At 42.9% G+C, this 18171-nt stretch overlaps 1 protein-coding gene across 11 annotated transcripts in view; it reads left to right on the top strand.

Moving 5' to 3' along the window:
- The window catches only part of GRK4 (G protein-coupled receptor kinase 4), a 96764-nt gene that overhangs the window by 24174 nt on the left and 54419 nt on the right, over positions 1 to 18171 (top strand). For all 11 annotated transcript variants that reach the window (XM_057546375.1, XM_057546374.1, XM_057546373.1 and 8 more), the window contains exons 2-4: positions 5336 to 5431; positions 10131 to 10243; positions 13076 to 13153. In XM_057546375.1, the coding sequence (XP_057402358.1) occupies positions 5336 to 5431; positions 10131 to 10243; positions 13076 to 13153 (287 nt within the window). The remainder of the gene's footprint in view (positions 1 to 5335; positions 5432 to 10130; positions 10244 to 13075; positions 13154 to 18171) is intronic.

Below are 18171 nucleotides of genomic sequence, written 5' to 3'. Positions count from 1 at the left end.
TTGCTATACAGTAATTAAAACAAATTCATTTACTCATTCAACAAATGTTTACTGAGTGGTTATTTTATGCCAGATACTCATCTAGATATTGGGGGTACAGTTATGAATAACACAGGTAAAACCCCTCTCTTCAAGGAGTTTATTATCTAGTGGGGAGACAGGTCCTCAACAAGATACGTAAAATAGATTGTGTAGTAGATAGTGATAAGGGCTAAGAAGAAATAATGAAGCAGAGAAGGGAGATGATAAGGGTTGGACATAAGGTGGGGCATGACAGTTTAGGTGGGATGACCAGGAATAAAGGCCTGAGGAAGAGCTTTCCAGGCCAAGGGACAAGGAGGGCAAAGGTCCTGAGGCTGGGGGTCGGGAAGGAACAGACTGGGACGGAGTAAGCAAGGTTGTGTCAAAATGGACCAAGTTACTTGAAAAAATATTAAATTGTAGAGTGATGTATGCAGTAACACACCATTCCTGTTAATTTAACAACCTCTAGAACAGGGCTTCCTAATCTAAATAAAATTAATTACCTACAGTTGTAAAGGAAGCCAATTATATTAAAATAATTATAAAATTTTTAATGGATTCGTGTTACAATATGTGCTTTGTTATTAGAGCATTAAGTGACAAGGCAATACATGTAAAACATAGGCAAGTTAAGGTGTCATCTTTTGAAGATCTGTCAGTGTGAGGGTTCTTGTTGATCAGCTCAAATGGGGATTGTAAACTGAGGGATGGCCTTTGACTTACCTACTTCTGTGTGTTGCTCAATACAGTTGTAGGGAATTGCAGAGAGTAAAGTAGATAGCTAGACCACCCATGTGAGAACTTGGGCCCTGGCCACTTGGAGTCTGAACGATTAACTGCCAGGCACAGAGCTGCCTAAGGGTTGGTTGACTGTGTCGCATGAGTGCTTGTAGACCGTCTGGCTGCTGGCCTGGCACCTATACTGTAATTTCAAAGTCGTTTGAGATACAAGATATTTTGAGTTACCTCTGATAACTATGATGAGACATGAAAATCTGAATTCTCCTGGTGATGAAGTCACAGGCACGGCTAATATGATTGTACTTTTGCCTATATTTATAGCAGAAGGAAGTGATGAATTTTGGTTGGAAGTTTGTGAAAATAAAGATGATTTTTTTTTCCAGTTTGAATTCAGGGACACCCTGATATCTGCTGTGGATCCCAGGTTAAGAATCTTGTTTTAAAACAATACGATATTGTTCATGGCTATACACACACACACACACACGCGCGCGCAGATATTTACAAATGGATTGGAATAATACACACTAAATTCATGATTGTAGTTGGATGGTGTGTAATGTCACAAAATATGTTATAAAAATAATTATGGCATTCAAGGTATAAAACCATGTCACAAGCCCCTCAATATCCAGGAGCCACTGGGGCGAGCTCTTCCTCACATTGTGCATTTATCTTGGCAGTCCTGGTTATTGATGGAAAAACAGCCGCTGTGACAAAGGTGGCGTCCGCATTTGTCCAGGGCTGTTAGTTGGGTTCAAATCCCAGTGTCCCTGCTTACTGCCTGTAAAGCTTTGGGCAGATTATTCCACACATCTGTGCCCTCGTTTCCACACCTGTAAAATGAGGATTATAACAAGAGCTCAGCAACAGTACTCGCCTTGTAGCGCTGATGGGAAGATTTAGTGAGAGTAGACTTGTGAAACTTCTAGAAAAGTATCTGGCTTTTAGTAAATGCTAATAAGGGCTACTCATTATTATGGCCATCACCATAACCATTTCTGATATCTTGGGAGTTTTGGTTTACTCTTATTTTCATTTCACACATACCTTAATTTCTTTTTTTAAAAAATATTTATTTATTTATTTGGCTGCATCGGGTCTTAGTTGCGGCACGCGGGATCTTCCATTGCGGCGCACGGGCTTCTCTCTATTTGTGGCCCGTGGGTTTTCTCTCTCTAGTTGAGGCACACGCAAGCTCAGTAGTTGTGGCAGGTGGGCTTAGTTGCCCCGCTGCATGTGGGATCTTAGTTCCCTGACCAGGGATCGAACCCGCGTCGCCGGCGTTGGAAGGCAGATTCTTTACCACTGGACCACCAGGGAAGTCCCAACATACCTTAATTTCTAAACGTGTTCGTGGCAAATCTTTAGTTTAGATGCTTTTGCACTTTAAAAGAAAAAATCAAAACCAAAACCACTTTGGTTGCAGCTTATTGCTTCTTAATAGACAGTACTGTTTAAGCGGGATTCCTGGAGTCAGGCAGGCCTGAGTGTGTCTTGGTTCTTCTCTCACCAGCTGTGTGACAGTGGCAAGTTATCTACTCTTAGCTTGGGTCCCTTATGTGAGAAAAGGGACTAACTAGTAGCAGTACCTACATCCGAGGGGGCGATTGAACGAGTCCATAGGTGGGAAGGTCCTAGAGAGGTGAGGGAACTGTGGACCTGTGAAAATCCTAACTCTCCTCCTCCTTTCAGCCCTCGAGAGGCATCACTACCTCTGACCCATTCCCTGTAGTCAGCGCCTCCAGTTTTTTCAGTCTGCTGTGTGCAGTATGCCGCTCTTGGTGCCCTGCACCTGGAGGTCCATTTAGTCATCCCCTCAATTGTTTGCGGGCTGGAGCTACACCGGGAATTAGACTGTGAACCTAGAACCTGCCCTCACTGAGATTTAATGAAGATGTTTTCAAGATGCAGAGGGCTGGAAAAGGAAGGAGTGCTTGCCTCTCCCTCGGACAATCAGGGTGGGCTTCCTGGAGGGGGTCCCGCTTGAGCCGAGTGGAGATTATGTAAGTGGCGTGGCTTGGGCACGGTGTGCCTGTGGATGGTGTCAGGCAGGGCTGCGCTCTGTTCTCACTTCATCCTCAGACTCCGCGACACCTTCAAGGTCTGTAGGCGGTGAAGTGAGCTTGTATTTGCATGTTAGGAAGGTGACCCTGAGAGGCAGTGGGGAGGGTCTGGAAGGGAGGAAGAGGTCGGAAGGCCAGTTAGAAGGGAGGTGGAGGAGAGTGGTGGCCCTGGCGTGAAAGGACAGTAGAGAGGGTGGAGGGGTGGGGGGTGGGCGGGAGCGCCTCGGAAGGCCGGGCTGGCCTCCGTGATTCTGCACGGTGTGCCTGGTGCCCGACAGGGCCCTGCGCGCAGGACCGCAGCAGCGCACCCCTCCTGAGTGACTGACTGCGGTGCTTAGCAGACAGAGTTAGGTGGTGCCCCAGTTTCCTGCTTCCTTCGCCTGGTAGACGGTAGCTGTTGGCAGGATTCTCAGTGTGGAAAGAGGACTGGATTGCAGGGGGTGATGAGTCTAATCTGAAGCTGACCTTGAGGTGCTCTGGGACGTCCGGAGAGTGGGTGCAGGTCCAGGGCTCAGGATCTCAGTTGAAATGGGGGGAGTAGTGGAGCAGAAAGGAAGGCTGAGGAGGAAGGCCCTGTGTCTCCCACCTGCCCCCACTGGGCAGCCACTGTCAAATCTCTGTCTGCAGCCAGGCCTTCCCTCCTGAGCCTAAAACAGCCCCCCATCTTCTGGTGTCTTCCTCTCCAAACTGGGAGCGCATCACTTCCCCGAGAAACAGGACCTTCCTCCTGATTTCCCTGTTCTTCCCAATCGTCCTGGAGGCTTTAGTCACCAGCCAAAACTGTGATGTTTTTAGATAACTAATGAGAATCTACTGTACAGCACAAGGAACTCTACTCGATGCTCTGAGTAGAGTTCAGGAAGGAAATCCAGAAAAGAGGGGATACATGTATACAAATGGCTGATTCACTTTTCTGTGCAGTAGAAACTAACACAACATTGTAAAGCAACTATACTCCAATAAAAATAAATTAAAAAAATAATCACAAAACCAAACCAAAGGGCTTCCCTGGTGGCGCAGTGGTTGAGAATCTGCCTGCTAATGCAGGGGACACGGGTTCGAGCCCTGGTCTGGGAAGATCCCACATGCCACGGAGCAGCTGGGCCCATGAGCCACAATTGCTGAGCCTGCGCGTCTGGAGCCTGTGCCCCGCGACGAGAGGGGCCGCGATAGAGAAAGGCCCGCGCACCGCGATGAAGAGCGGTCCCCGCACCGCGATGAAGAGTGGCCCCCGCTTGCCGCAACTGGAGAAAGCCCTCGCACGAACCGAAGACCCAACACAGCCAAAAATAAATAAATAAATAAATAAATAAATAAATAAATAAATAAATAAATAAATAAATAAATACAAACCAAACCAAAGCAAACCAAACCAAAACAAAACAAATAAACTGTATGTTTTCTCTTGGATAAAATTCAGTAAAACTTCAGTTCCTCAGAATGCTTAAAACTGAAGGTTCTAATTTCTCGGAGTTAAACTTTTTTTAAAGGTCAGTTGTTCAAAAACCTCTTTCTAAAATATCATCTAATTGCTTTTCCCACCATTCTTGCCTCGCTAGGGACGGTCTTCTCCCAGACCTTCCCGAGGCTCACATCCTCACATCCCAGGTCTCTGCCTAAGTGTGACCCTCCAGAGGGGTCTCTCCTGGTCCTACCTCAGCCCAAACAGCACCCTCCGCCTGTGCCTTTGCTTGATTTTGTTTCACACCGTTTATCACTACATGATTGGCTAATTTTTTTCTTGTCACTTGTCATTAAGTGATTTTTAACCTCTCTCCCTCACTAGAATGGTCTTTTTTTTACCATTGTATTCCCTGCACTTTGAAGGTGTTTGGTATATAGTGGGTGCTTAATAAATAATTGTTGAACGAATATTTATAGGCAGCCCTTTATGACGTGATATTAGGTCCGGTTTACAAACTTGGATATAGGCTTAGCAGAGCTGCTTACGAAGGTCCAGGTCACCCGATTTCTAAAGGACAGAGCCAGTGACTGATTGCCTCGGTGGGATTTTCACACTTCATCAGGGTGCCTTCCAGATCACTCATCGTAGGTACCCAAGCTACTCAAAACAGAATACATTAGTGGAAGAAGTTGTCAGAAATGGATGTTTCTGGGACTTTCCTGGTGGCGCAGTGGTTGGGAATCCGCCTGCCAATGCAGGGGACATGGGTTCGAGTCCTGGTCCAGAAGATACCACATGCCGCGGAGCAACTGAGCCCATGCACCACAACTATTGAGCCTGAGCTCTAGAGCCCGTGAGCCACAACTACTGAGCCCACGTGCCGAAGCCCAACCGCCTAGAGCCCGTGCTCCGCAACAAGAGAAGCCACCGCAATAAGAAGCCTGCGCACCGCAGCAAAGAGTAGCCCCCGCTCTCAGCAACTAGAGAGAGCCCGCGCGCAGCAACGAAGACCCAAGGCAGCCAAAAATGAATAAATTAATTTTTTTAAAAATGGATGTTTCTGATTGTTACAAAAATGCCTTGTTTTTTTCAAATTTAGGAGGATATGGCAAAAAAAGCGGTCGTAGTAAAAAATGGAGGGAGATGCTGAAGCTGCCCCCTGTCGGCCAGTGCAGCGAGCTTCGACATTCGATTGGTGAGTAAGGAAGCCACACCTGCTCGAGTCCGGAGGTCATGGCTGGCGTTGTGCTGTTTCGTTTGTTAGATGTTGGTCTTTCCTTAGTCCCTTATTTGCTTCAAATGCTATTTAATAGATTCTCCATATATCATCACGATTCTTCCCAGGAAAAAACCCTGTAGGTTTTCTAATGTGCAGTTATAAAGTATGGCTATTGACTTTTTCATTAAAAACCTTTTTTAAGAACTGGGACTTCCCTGGTGGTCCAGTGGTTAAGACTCCGTGCTTCCAATGCAGGGGCTGCAGGTTCGGTTCCTGGTCGGGGAACTAAGATCCCACATACTGTGGGGCACGGCCAAAAAAAAAGTGATATATACCCATTGTTCCAGGTAGAACAGAAGAGAAATGTAGCAGTCATCCTCTCTAGAAGTGAACACTGGTAACCGTTTCTCAGTCTCCTTCCAGACAGTTCTCTATGCGTATGGACAGGAATTACTGGTGAGAACTTCAGGAAAGGAATAGTCAGATAAAAAATAAGGTATGGCAGGGTCATGGAATACTCTGCAGTGTAAAGAATGAGAGTTAGCTACAGGTCCTGACATGAGCACAAGAAGTCACAAGTAGAGTCATGTCTAAGGGCAATCATAATTGTATTTTTCAATATGGCAGTTTTAATTTTTTTTTTTATATAGGCAACTATATCAATATTTTTCTTCTTAGTCTCTGAGCTTTATGTTGTACTTAGGGAGGACACCTTTACTCCCTAAGATAATTTTTTTAAAAATCTGTCTTTTCTTTAGTACTATTATAGTTCCTTTTTAAGAAAGTTTAAATATTTTAACTATCAAAATTAATTTCAGATAGTATAAAGTGGGAGTATTTTTTCCCCAAAGACCTATCCAGCCCTTTTAATGTCATTACATTTTTTTCCTCATTATGTTTTAAAAATAGCAGTTTTATTGAGATATAATTAACATGCCATACAATTCACCTATTTAAAGTGTACAATTCAATGGTTTTTAATACATTCTCAGAGTTGTGTGACCATTATCACAATCAATTTTTCAATTTACAACATTATCATCACCCAAAAGAAACCCCATACCCATTGGTAGCCACTCCCCATTCCCTCCCCACCTCTAGCTACAGGCAACCACTAATTTACTTCTGTCTCTGTGGACTTGCCTATTCTGGACATTTCATATAAATGGGAATCATACACTACATGATCTCTTGTGACTGGCTTCTTTTCACTTAACATAATCTTTTCAAAGTTCATGCATGCTGTAGCATGAATCAGAACTTAATTCCTTTTTGTTGGCAAATAATATTCCATTGTATAGACATATCACACTTTATTTATCCATTCATCATTTCATGGACATTGAGTTGTTTTCATTTTTTGTCTGTTATGAATAAAGTGACTACAGTGATTGATGTACAAATGTTTTTTAAATTGTGGTAAAATACACATAACCAAAATGACCATTTTAAGAATGTAGGCTCCCTCCTGCTGCCGTCTCCTCACCACGAGGGGACTCAGAATTGGAATGAGTTGCCTTCTGAGATGCACTTGTCACCGGAAGCTGGCCTCTCCTTCCGACACTCGCCACCTCCCTCTGGCAGCAGCTGCTCGCCCGCTGGCTGGTCCCCTGCCCCGTCCCCCTGTCCCAGCCCCACTGCCCCCTTCTCCTCCACGGCCCCGGATCCAGACGGCCCTCAGAAGTGAGCAGGTCCCATAGGGTCTCTGCTGTCCTCACAATGCCCAGCTTGTAAGTATTATTGTGAAATTCAAATGAAATAATACACGGAAAGGACTTACAATCATAGTGGCACGCAGTAAGAGGTGAAAAATATTACGTGTAGTTATTATTTTTATCTGTTCCTTCTAGGAGAGAGAGAAACTCCTTAGTCTGGCACCAAGGCTTTTTGAAAATCTGATCAGTCTTTTTAAATTTTTATTTTATTTATTTATTTATTTTAAAAAATTTATTTATTTTTGGCTGCGTTGGGTCTTCGTTGCTGTGTGCGGGCTTTCTCTAGTTGTGGTGAGCGGGGGCTACTCTTCGTTGCGGTGCGTGGACTTCTCATTGCGGTGGCTCCTCTTGTTGCAGAGCATGGGCTCTAGGTGCACGGGCTTCGGTAGTTGCGGCACGCAGGCTCAGCAGTTGTGGCTTGCAGGCTCTAGAGCTCAGGCTCAGTAGTTGTGGTGCACGGGCTTAGCTGCTCCGCGGCATGTGGGATCTTCCCGGACCAGGGCTCGAACCCGTGTCCCCTGCATTGGCAGGCGGATTCTTAACCACGGCGCCACCAGGGAAGTCCCTGCCATTCATTTTAGGAGATTTCCTTATTATCCAGGTAAACATCCATGCTTTTATGCACATGCAAAGTACTATCCAGCCCATCCCACAGGGTTTTGTCATTAATCATATTTTTATTTAATTTCTAAGCCCACACTCTTGTTCTGTGACTGCTTCTTTCATGCTTTATGTTCTAGCAGTCCCTTCAGTCTCTAGTCTAGAGGATACTAATTAGGGTTTTAAAAGCTAAGTTTCTGTTGCCTGAATTATCTTTTCTCCTGGGTCAGTTTTTCTGCTGGCTTTTTTTGTTTGTTTATTTGGTTAGTTGGTTTTGGTTTTAGTTTTTACCTGCTGCTTTTCCCTTGTATCTAGAGACATGCGATTATTTATTCAGGTTTATGTTAAGGGCTGTTTTTCTTTGTGCGGTGGCGGTCTGGCTTCCTCTGTGGTTGTACCCCTCTCTTGAATGGTGTTCTGGAAGGCGGGTGCGTCAGCGGGGTGCCGTCCAGACAGGGCCTGCGTTCCGGCGGCCACAGACAGCGTGACTCCACTTTGCCAGCAGAGTGTGTGGTTCTTCAGCTGTGCTCTGCCTCCCCCCTGGGGTCCCAACTTTCTGCCAAGCGGCTTCAGCCTGAAGAAGTCCCTTGGTCGGCAATTGTGCCCAGTCCTGGGAGGGGCTCCTGGGACCCAGACACCTGGGCGGACCTGCTTATCTCTGCAGCTTCAGCTGGTGGTTCCTTTAACAATCCAGCCCCATAGGCTTTCCCTCTTCCAGGTAATCCTCAAATTTCTCACTCTTGAGGGTGCCCTGTATTCTTTTTCCAGATCACGTTTCATTCTTTTTGTTGTGACTTTGTCCTTGTTCCTTTCAGTAGGAAGCTGGGTAAGAAGGTTGGCAGACCTATGCTCCATGTGCTACCTCAGTGGAAACCAGGAACATTTCTGAGCCTTTGAGTTCGGGAGGAAAGAGTTAAAAACTCTCAACTTGTTAAAAACATCACTTTTGGACTGCCTTGTGTCTTTTGTTTCTTAAACGTAGTTAGTGAGTATCCCTAAAGTAAAATGTGGTAGCAAAATTGGACAAAGTGGGTTGTAGAATTTTTGCAAAACTGGTGCTGATATTTGTTGAATCAAGCAGTTGTGCATTGGCAACCAAAGTGTTTATATCCTTGCCTGTATTTTCCATGTGCAAACTCCAGTGACCCAAAACAGGATTTAATTCCTACATACACTTGGCATTAATAAACCCTTTAGCTGAGGATATTGTTATGGCTTGCTTTCTTTTCATGAATTTCATTTAATTCTTCAGCTTTAGAGCTACTTTAGGAGTACTTGGACATAATTATGCTCTACTTCAGAGGCACTGCTAAAAGAGCAACTGATTTTCTTGCTGAAGTTTCTTTCTTTTTTTTTTTTAACATCTTTATTGGAGTTTAATTGCTTTACAATGTTGTGTTAGTTTCTGCTGTACAACAAAGTGAATCAAATGATCCCTGAAAGTATCGTCTTTGCTGAAGTTTTAATGAACCTATTTTGAACATAAGATTTTGCTTTATATCCCTCGTGACACTTTGACCAAATATTAGTGCCTTGATCTCAAAACAGTATCAGTGTTTGGGGTAAAATAAGGTATGCAACAGATTATCCCACCAAAGAGATAAAAAAAAAACCCCAGTTAAAAAATCATTAAGCATATATAATATTTGTAACTTGTAAAAGAATAGAAAGGTATCAAAATGAAAAAGAGTTTTAAATCCTTTTTTTTTTTTTAATTTTATTTATTTATTTATTTATTCATTTCCTCATGGCTGTGTTGGGTCTTCGTTTCTGTGCGAGGGCTTTCGCTAGTTGCGGCAAGTGGGGGCCACTCTTCATCGCGGTGCGCGGGCCTCTCACTATCACGGCCTCTCTTGTTGCGGAGCACAGGCTCCAGACGCGCAGGCTCAGTAGTTGTGGCTCACGGGCCCAGTTGCTCCGCGGCATGTGGGATCTTCCCAGACCAGGGCTCGAACCCGTGTACCCCTCACTGGCAGGCAGACTCTCAACCACTGCGCCACCAGGGAAGCCCCAAAAAAGAGTTTTAAAAAATCTAATTTAGTGCATTCCTGTGGTGTATTTCACATGCATGTAATTCGTGCCAAACACACAGAGTGGATGGAGCAGTGGAAGGGCAGACCCAGCCCTCTTTCCTGCCCCTCATTTCCCCAGGGAATACCACCCCACCCCACCCCCCGTTTCCCCCCTTTTTCTTCCAGCTGCCTTTGGCACTTCAATTTTAAATATTCATGATAACCCAGTGTAAATTAGTAAACAAAACACTGGTTTCCAAGATAATACTGCGATTACTGCTTTTTACTTTTATCGTATCAGGTTCAGAAAACCTTACATTTGTTTGTTTCTTGTCCCTCTTCACCCAGAGAGGGAGTATAGCAGTCTTTGTGACAAGCAGCCAATTGGAAGACTTCTCTTCAGGCAGTTCTGTAATACAAAGCATGATCTAAAGAGGTGCATTGAATTCCTGGATGCAGTGGTAAGTAATTTATCTCAGTGTTGAACCACCCAATCTTGTGCTTTTGAAAATTAAAGACTAAGATGAGAGCTCTCTAAGTTAATTAGACCTTGGCAGTGAGGTGAGAGTGGATAAACTGGTGGTCTTGGTGTATCATGTTATCTTGGTTTGGGTAAAGTGGTAGTTTATATAGATTGCATGTCAAGTATTGGAGAATCAAAGGTATTTGCTACATAACTTTGAAACATGCTGCTTTCACCTGTAAGAAGGTTGAAGGGCTGATTAAGACGGTGTGCTTGTACCACTGCCTGAAAGGCCCCCTTCCTGCCTTCCCCTAGCAACACTGTGTACTTAAAACCCTTTAACCCAGAAGCACGCGGAGGGAAGAAAGCTCGTGCAAGAAGCGTGGTCACAGCAAATGGAACTGACTATGATTTATAAGTTTTCCCACATTCCTGTGTATCCAGCTTGGTATTTATTCTGATTTCCTTGTAGGTAAAGAAATTTTGTGTTTCTGAAACTTTAGAGATACCACTGGCAAGCCTAGACGTTTCAAAACTATGAAATTTAGAAGCAGCTTAACAGAAGACTGGTAGAATTTAATAGAAAAGCTCTCTTACTTTTAGTTATTTGTACCAAGATTGTGACACTTCCTCTCTCTGCTTTAGCCTGTCCTAGTTACATCAGCAAATATGTATTGACTCCTTATTGTATGCAGAGTACTATCCTATATCCTGGAGTTTTTATTCATTTTTTTTCCCTGACATAGCTTTTTAAAAATATGTATTTGTAATGTATTTTTTCAGAAAACCGTTTGAGGCTCTTGCCGGTTTTGTTGTTTGCTTCCTACCCCCTGGAGCTCCCCAGGCCTCTCCTTCCTGGTACCTTGATGGGATAAGGCAGGGCTGGGGAAGGGGGCAGTCTTGTTTCAAAGTGGACCCAGAGGCAGTAGGGCTGCCTACTGAGTTTGGGACTAGAATGTCGATATGTCTTCATGTGTGGGTTCCAGTTGCCAAGCTGCTGTATTTTAAGAATTTAGGGACCTACAATTCTTCTTTATTCTAAAATGGCTAAACTGCCTTGTTAAAACTCTCTTTTAGGTTCAATCTTTTTTTTTTTTTAATTTTTGTTTTATATTGGACTGTAGTTGATTTACAGTGTTGTGTTAGTTTCAGGTGCACAGCCAACTCTTCTGATATTGTCATACCTGTTAGTTACTAGGTGCTTGGCCCGTTGCGTGGGCCAGCAGGTTTTGCTTTCTGATGATAGCCGTGTGGGTGAATACATCACGCCTGCCCCTGCCATTGTGCAGCACTCACTGCTCCGACTCTACTTGTAGTGGGTGATGGCAGGTTCTTTGAACCTCTTGAGCGGAGAGAGGGCATCTTATCCATTTTCCCCTCATGGCCCCTGACGTGGTTGTGTGCCCTGTTCCCTGCTTAGTGTTTGTTGAATGAATTAATAGCGTCTGTATCAGTCAGGGGCCGATGAAAGAAATGAAGGCAGTAAGAGATACATATTGAGAAATTTACTGCAAGGAACTAGCTTACATGACTGTGAGCTCTGGCTAGGGAAGTTGGGGATCTGCAGGACAGACCATCAGGAAGGGCAGGATGGAGCTCTGCGGAAATGGGGTGAAGCTGCTGTCCTCAGGCAGAGTTCCTTCTAGGAAGGCTCAGCTCTGTTTGTAAGGCCTTTGCACTGATTGAATCAGGCCCACGCAGGTTACGTAGGGTTAAAGCCAACCGATAGAGACTCTGATCGCATCTATTGTATGGATACCAGCGTCACAGCAACACTAGGTTAATGTCTGAGTAACTGGAGATTGGTGCCCGTCAAGTTGGCATGTGTCCAAAGACCATCACAGAATCACAGCTTTCTTTCCCATTAACTGCGTGCTGTGTAGTGTCCGGAACTCCCGGAACTTGAGCTGAACAGTGTGCCAGTCAGTGTGCTGGTGAGGACCATCCCCTGAGCACAGAGCGCGGAGCTGGCTCTGGCCGGGTGGTCAGCCTGGTGGTCACGGCCACCCTCTGTGCTGGGCCTGAGAAGGGTACGGAGTGAGGGATGAGGGTGCACTCCACCCACAGCACTTTGTCTTGGAGTCCCCTTCCTGTGTTCAGTGGATCAGCTTCCTTGGGTCTTCCTTTCCTCGCTTCTCCCTTCAGCTCCATCTGGCTTTTACCTTCACTGTTCTGCTAAGGCCCCAACCTGCAAAATCGGGGCTTCACTGAGGCCTCCTCATGCTTGAGGCTCCGTGGCTCTTGACGCTGTTGAGCAACTTCTTGAAATTCTCTTACCTAGGCCTTCGTGATCTCTCCTCTGTTTTCTTTTCCGTTTCTTGTTCCTTGCTTGTCCTTTATGGATGTTTAGATATTGATCAGGTGCTGCTTTTGGGCTTGCGTGGCTCCTACGGTCTCTCTCCTGACACCTGTGTGTGAATGACTCCTGCTCAGGTATTGCCAGCTCTGACTTCCCTGGGAGCACTGCACGCAGGTGTCCAAGTGCCCCTTGGACCCCTCGAAAATGCCGTTGCCTAGAATAGCCCAAGCTGTTTATTTTATTCCATTTTATTTGGCCACATTTAATGGCTGAAAATACAGTATGATGTAGAGAGCATTGTGGAATGTATCGCTTTACTACATTATTAATCCCTTAAAAAAAAAAAAAAGTTTTTTTCCCCTCATGGCCATTAGTTTTCCAAGGAAGAGCTGCAGACACTTGATCAATAGAGCTGCTCTCTGGTTCTTAGGGCACCAAGTCAATTCCACAAGTCAGAGGATTTTTGAAACATTACGAAGTCCGTGAAGAAGCTTAACTAACATATTTCTTTTCTCTCATCGCTGCAATCAGGCGGAATATGAAGTGGCTGCTGACGAGGACAGAAGAGACTGTGGGCTCCTGGTCTTAGACACATTCTTCATTGAGGAGGTGTGTCTTCTTCTGTAGCGTAAAGATTTGTAAATAACTTACTTAAATAATCCGTGTGCATAGCCATCTTTACTTAGTTGGAATAAGTGTGTTAAAATCTTTAATTTCTTATAAATGTTCCTTTTCTGCACTTTCTTTTGATTCACTGAGGAAATTAATAATTAAATCTCTTGGGAAATTGATTTAAAGAGTTTTAAGGTTTCTATGTGTCCTCAAACAGAATATAGGCTTAGAGAATTTTATTTTCCTCTCTTGGACTGAAAATAACAATTTTCTCTTAAAAGCTTTAATGGGTCTTCGTTTTTATACTTTTTGAGTCACTTGGTTCTTACAGTTTAGTGTGTCCCTGAAATTAGAGTTGTAACCTGCTTCCCTCCATCTGGCTTGCTTTTTGCAGGCCGTTAGAAGTCCTAAACCCTGGGCAGGTAACTCTGTTGCAGAGTTGGAGGAGTGATGGCTAACATGTAGTGAGGATTGCTCTAAGCCTTGTGCATGTAACACATTACTTAATGCTCACAACAAACCTATGAGGTAGGTGTATTATTATGTCTGTTTTCACATGATAAGACTGAAAATCAGAATGGGTGAATGACTTACCAAAGATTACACAACTAGTAAGTACCTGAGCCAGGAATCAAACGTGGAGAGACTGTAGTTGGAGAATAGTGTGTTGAGAATGGGTTCAGAACATTCCGATTGTGAGTGTAGCTAATGAAGGTGGTAGGGCCATCAAGGAGGGGGGCTCACTCATAAGAAAGATTGAACGCCAGAGGGAAAGACCAGTGGACTGTCTAGCGGGCACAAAGATGTTCCCATAGCTAGCGCTGGCAGAGATGTGATTCACACCCAAATAGGTTTTGACTCCAAAGCTTGAGTCTACCCCAGCCTCCGGCCTCAATACCTTGGCTATAGATCATTCTTTTCAAACACAGGTGTTCACGGCATCTACATATTTGTAGGTACCCCCAGGACACTAATTGGGAGCTATAGAAGAGAAGTTTCCTTTATGTAGTTTTTAAAGTCTTTTTTGTTAACTTCTCTTTCCTTCTTCACCTTGCCTGAAGAAATACTCACATAGCAAGAGAGGTTGTCAAGGAGAAAGACATAATTTGAAAAGTTATCCTGGTGGATATAGCAAGTATAGAAGCAGGAGGGAGCAGCAGATATCCATCTGTGGCTCAGTAGTAGTGAGAGATGTCTCTGGGCTGCCTGAAGATGATGGTGTTGTTTTTGTTTTTCCTTGTCAACTGGGGGAAGCTATCCTTCTGCTTTACTTAAAAAAAAATGACAATGAGTCACATCACCATTGTAGTTTTTCTTCTTGTTGTCCTTTCTTTAAAAACAACAACAAAAATCTCTTTCTTTTACATATCAAAAAGGGAACTCCTTTACTCAAATTTCAACACCACCGAATACCTAAAGCCCCTAAAAGTAAGGCAAGACTGTATATGTTCAGTCTTATATTTCTTTATCCTTTCACTCAGTCATTCTTAGTTTTCTTTTCAAGATTCCCAAATATTAAAATTCAGCCAAATTTGATTTACAAAAAAAAAAAAAAAAGATGACCAAAACCGAGTGTGATTTATCCCAGGAATGCAAAGTTGGTTCAATATCAGATAATCAAATTAATATAATACATTATATTAATAAAGTACAAAAAAACTCACATGATTATCTCAGTAAAGGCAGAAGAAGCATTTGACAAAATCCAAAGACTCCTTTATAATAAAAGCCCTCAACAAATTAGGAGTGGAATGGAACTTCCTCAACCTGGTGAAGGACATATACAAAACACAGCTGACGTCATACTTAAATGTGAAAGGTCGGATGCTTTCCCCCTAAGATCAGGAACAAAATAAGGATGTTTACTCTCATCTCTTCTACTTGGCGTTGTCCTGGAAGTTCTAGCTAGGGCAGTTGGCAAGAAAAATAAATAAAAGTTATCCAGATTGAAAAGGAAGAAGTAAGACTATCTGTTCGCAGATAACATGATCTTGTTGTCTTAATCCATTCAGGATGCTATAGCAAAATACTACAGACTGGGTGGCTTATAAACAACAGAAATTTATTGCTCACAGGTCTGGAGGCTGGGAAGTTCAAGATCAAGGTGCCAACGTGGTCACCTTCTGGTGAAGGCCCTCTTCCTGGTTCATAGCCGGCACCTTCTTGCTGTGTCCTCACATGGTGGAAGAGGTGTGGGGTGTCTCTGGAGCCTCTGTTGTAAGGGCACCAGTGCCACTCATGGGAGCTCCATCCTCATGATCTAAGCATCTCCCAAAGGCCCTACCTCCCAATATCATCACTTTGGGGTTAGGAATTCAACATGTAAATTTGGGGGGCACACATTTCAGATCATAGCACTTGTATATAGAAAGTCCTGAGTATCTACACACACATTAGGAGAAAAAAAGCTGCTAAAGCTAATAAATGAGTTCAGCAAGGTTGCAGGGTACAGGATTACTATACAAAATTCTATTGTGTTTCTATACACTATCAATTAAAATCCAAAAATGAAATTAAAGCAATTCCATTTACAATAACAGAAAAAAGAATAGAATAGTTAGGAGTAAAAATAACAAAAGAAGTGCAACACTTATACACTGAAAACTTCAAAACACCATTGAAAGAAAGTAAAGAAGGACTATAATAAAATAGAAAGATATCCTATGTTCATGGATTAGAAGACTTAATACTGATTTGTAGATTCAATATAATCCCTATCAAAATCTTAACTTCCTTTTTTTTGCAGAAATTAACAAGCTGATCTTAGAATTCATACACGTACTAAAAGGATCCAGAATAGTTATAACAGTCTTAAAAAAGAAGAACAAAGTTGGAGAACTTACACTTCTCAATTTCAAAACTTACTACAAAGCTACAGTAATCAAGACAGTATGGTACTGGCATAAGGACAGACATACAGATCAATGGAATAGAATCGAGGGTCCAGAAACAGTCAACTGACTTACAGTAAAGCTGCCAGCACAATTCAGTGGGGGAAAGAATAGTCTTCTCGATAAATGGTGCTGGGACAACTGGATATCCACATGCAAAGGAATGAAGTTGGACCCTTATCTAATACCATATACAAAAATTAACTTCAAATGGATCAAATACCTAAATATAAGAGCTAACACTGTACAACTCTTAGAGGAAATTTCTAAGGTGTAAATCTTAGCTGTAAATCTTTTAGGTGTAAATCTTCGTTTCACCTTGATTTAGACAGTGGTTTCTCATATATGACATCAAAAGGACAGCAACAAAAGAAAACAAACAGATATATTGGACTTCATCAAAATAGTGCTTCAAAGAGCACTGTAAAGAAAAATAAAAGGCCGCCTATAGAATGGGAGAAAATATTTGCAAGTCCAGTATCTGGTTAGGATCAGGTATCCAAAATATATGAAGAGCTCTTACAATTCAACAATAAAAAGACAACCCAATTTTTAAAAAATAATAAAGATGTATATTTTCAACAGAGAAAAAATAAGCATATATCTGCAAAACCCACCCACCTCTTCTTCCCCATCAGTGGACTTTCCTATTAGAGTTCTCGGTGTCCAGAACTTTAAAAAGCAAGGCACCGAGTCATTTGGTAAAATTTCCCTGGTGACTACCTTTTCTGAAAAATAATTCTTGTTCCTTAATTTAAAGCCGCAGCAGACGTCTGTGTCCCACTTTGCTTACGTTTAGCATCTGGCCAGTGGTACCATTCCTTAGCTTGCTATACTTTAGCTTACCTTACTTCCCCGCTCATGGGAGACTAGAAGCATTGCTTTTCCTTTCTGTGGAAATACATTTCTATTAATATAAATGTTTTCTAAGGTATTGAAAAAGGATCACTATTTGGAGTAAATCATTAAATAGTCTTAGTAGAACTAACCTTCTATTTAATTTAGCTTTATATAATTTAGCTTATATTAACCCATGCTCTGGGTTAATATAAATGTTTTCTAAGGTATTGAAAAAGGATCGCTATTTGGAGTAAATCATTAAATAGTCTTAATGGAACTAACCTGCTATTTAATTTAGCTTCAGGAAATTGAGACCTTTGGAGGGGCAGTAATACTGTGGAGAATACTGAGAGCTACTTCTGTAAAACGTGTATTTTTGAGACAAGCGTGGGAATTTAATAGCTTTGTCTTCTGTGGAAATTTTGTCTTGTTTTGTGTTTTGTCCTTAGGCTGGAGCAATGTGTATTTGTTGAGTAAATGAGTGAACAGACTTCTTTGCTGAAATGGTGGAGTGAATGGATCCCTCTTATCCTCATCGCGGGCTTGCCGCGTAGGAAGGAACTGGTCTCGGGGGAGGATGGTTCAGGCTTGGCTCCCCCACTGTTCGCTGTGGCTGTACAAGAATGTCTGTAGCTCCTGGAGCCTCTTCCGTCGGGTTCTTATGAGGCTAAGTGACATAATGCCTCACTTGTATTAGGCAATTTAAATGACAGCTATTAATCATTATTAGTTATAACAATATTATTGGTTTTGGGGGGAAAATGTGAGTATACTTGTTGTATATGTCTATCAGTAGTTCAGCATCTTTGATGAAATAGCTGCTTTGATTTATAGAAAATACAAAGTTTTGCTGTAGTTACTCAGCTATACCATAGGCAGAAATGAGTGTAGAATGCACCTCTCATTTCTAGAATGTACAGTTGAACATGATCTGTGTGCTTTTTTCAATAAATCTGGACAAGATTTTTGCTATGTGTTTTCTTTTTCCAGAATCCTCTGGATGAGGGTTAAGAGAATAGGAAACTGGTGCGTGGGGACATATTGGTGAGAATGTAGAGTGATTAGGAAATTGCCTTTCTGGAGGGCAATTTTGCAATAAATATCAACGTTTAAAATGCGTGTATCCTGGGCATCCCTGCTGGCACAGTGGTTAAGAATCCGCCTGCCAATGCAGGGGGCACAGATTCAATCCCTGGCCCAGGAAGATCCCACATGCCACGGAGCAACTAAGCCTGTGCGCCACAACTACTGAGCCTGCGCTCTAAAGCCGGCGAGCCACGACTA

The sequence above is a fragment of the Balaenoptera acutorostrata genome, chromosome 5 (genome assembly GCF_949987535.1).
Source record: "Balaenoptera acutorostrata chromosome 5, mBalAcu1.1, whole genome shotgun sequence".
Lineage (NCBI taxonomy): Eukaryota > Metazoa > Chordata > Mammalia > Artiodactyla > Balaenopteridae > Balaenoptera > Balaenoptera acutorostrata.
Note: the sequence above shows the minus strand (reverse complement) of the source record. Positions and strands in the feature narration are given on the sequence as shown.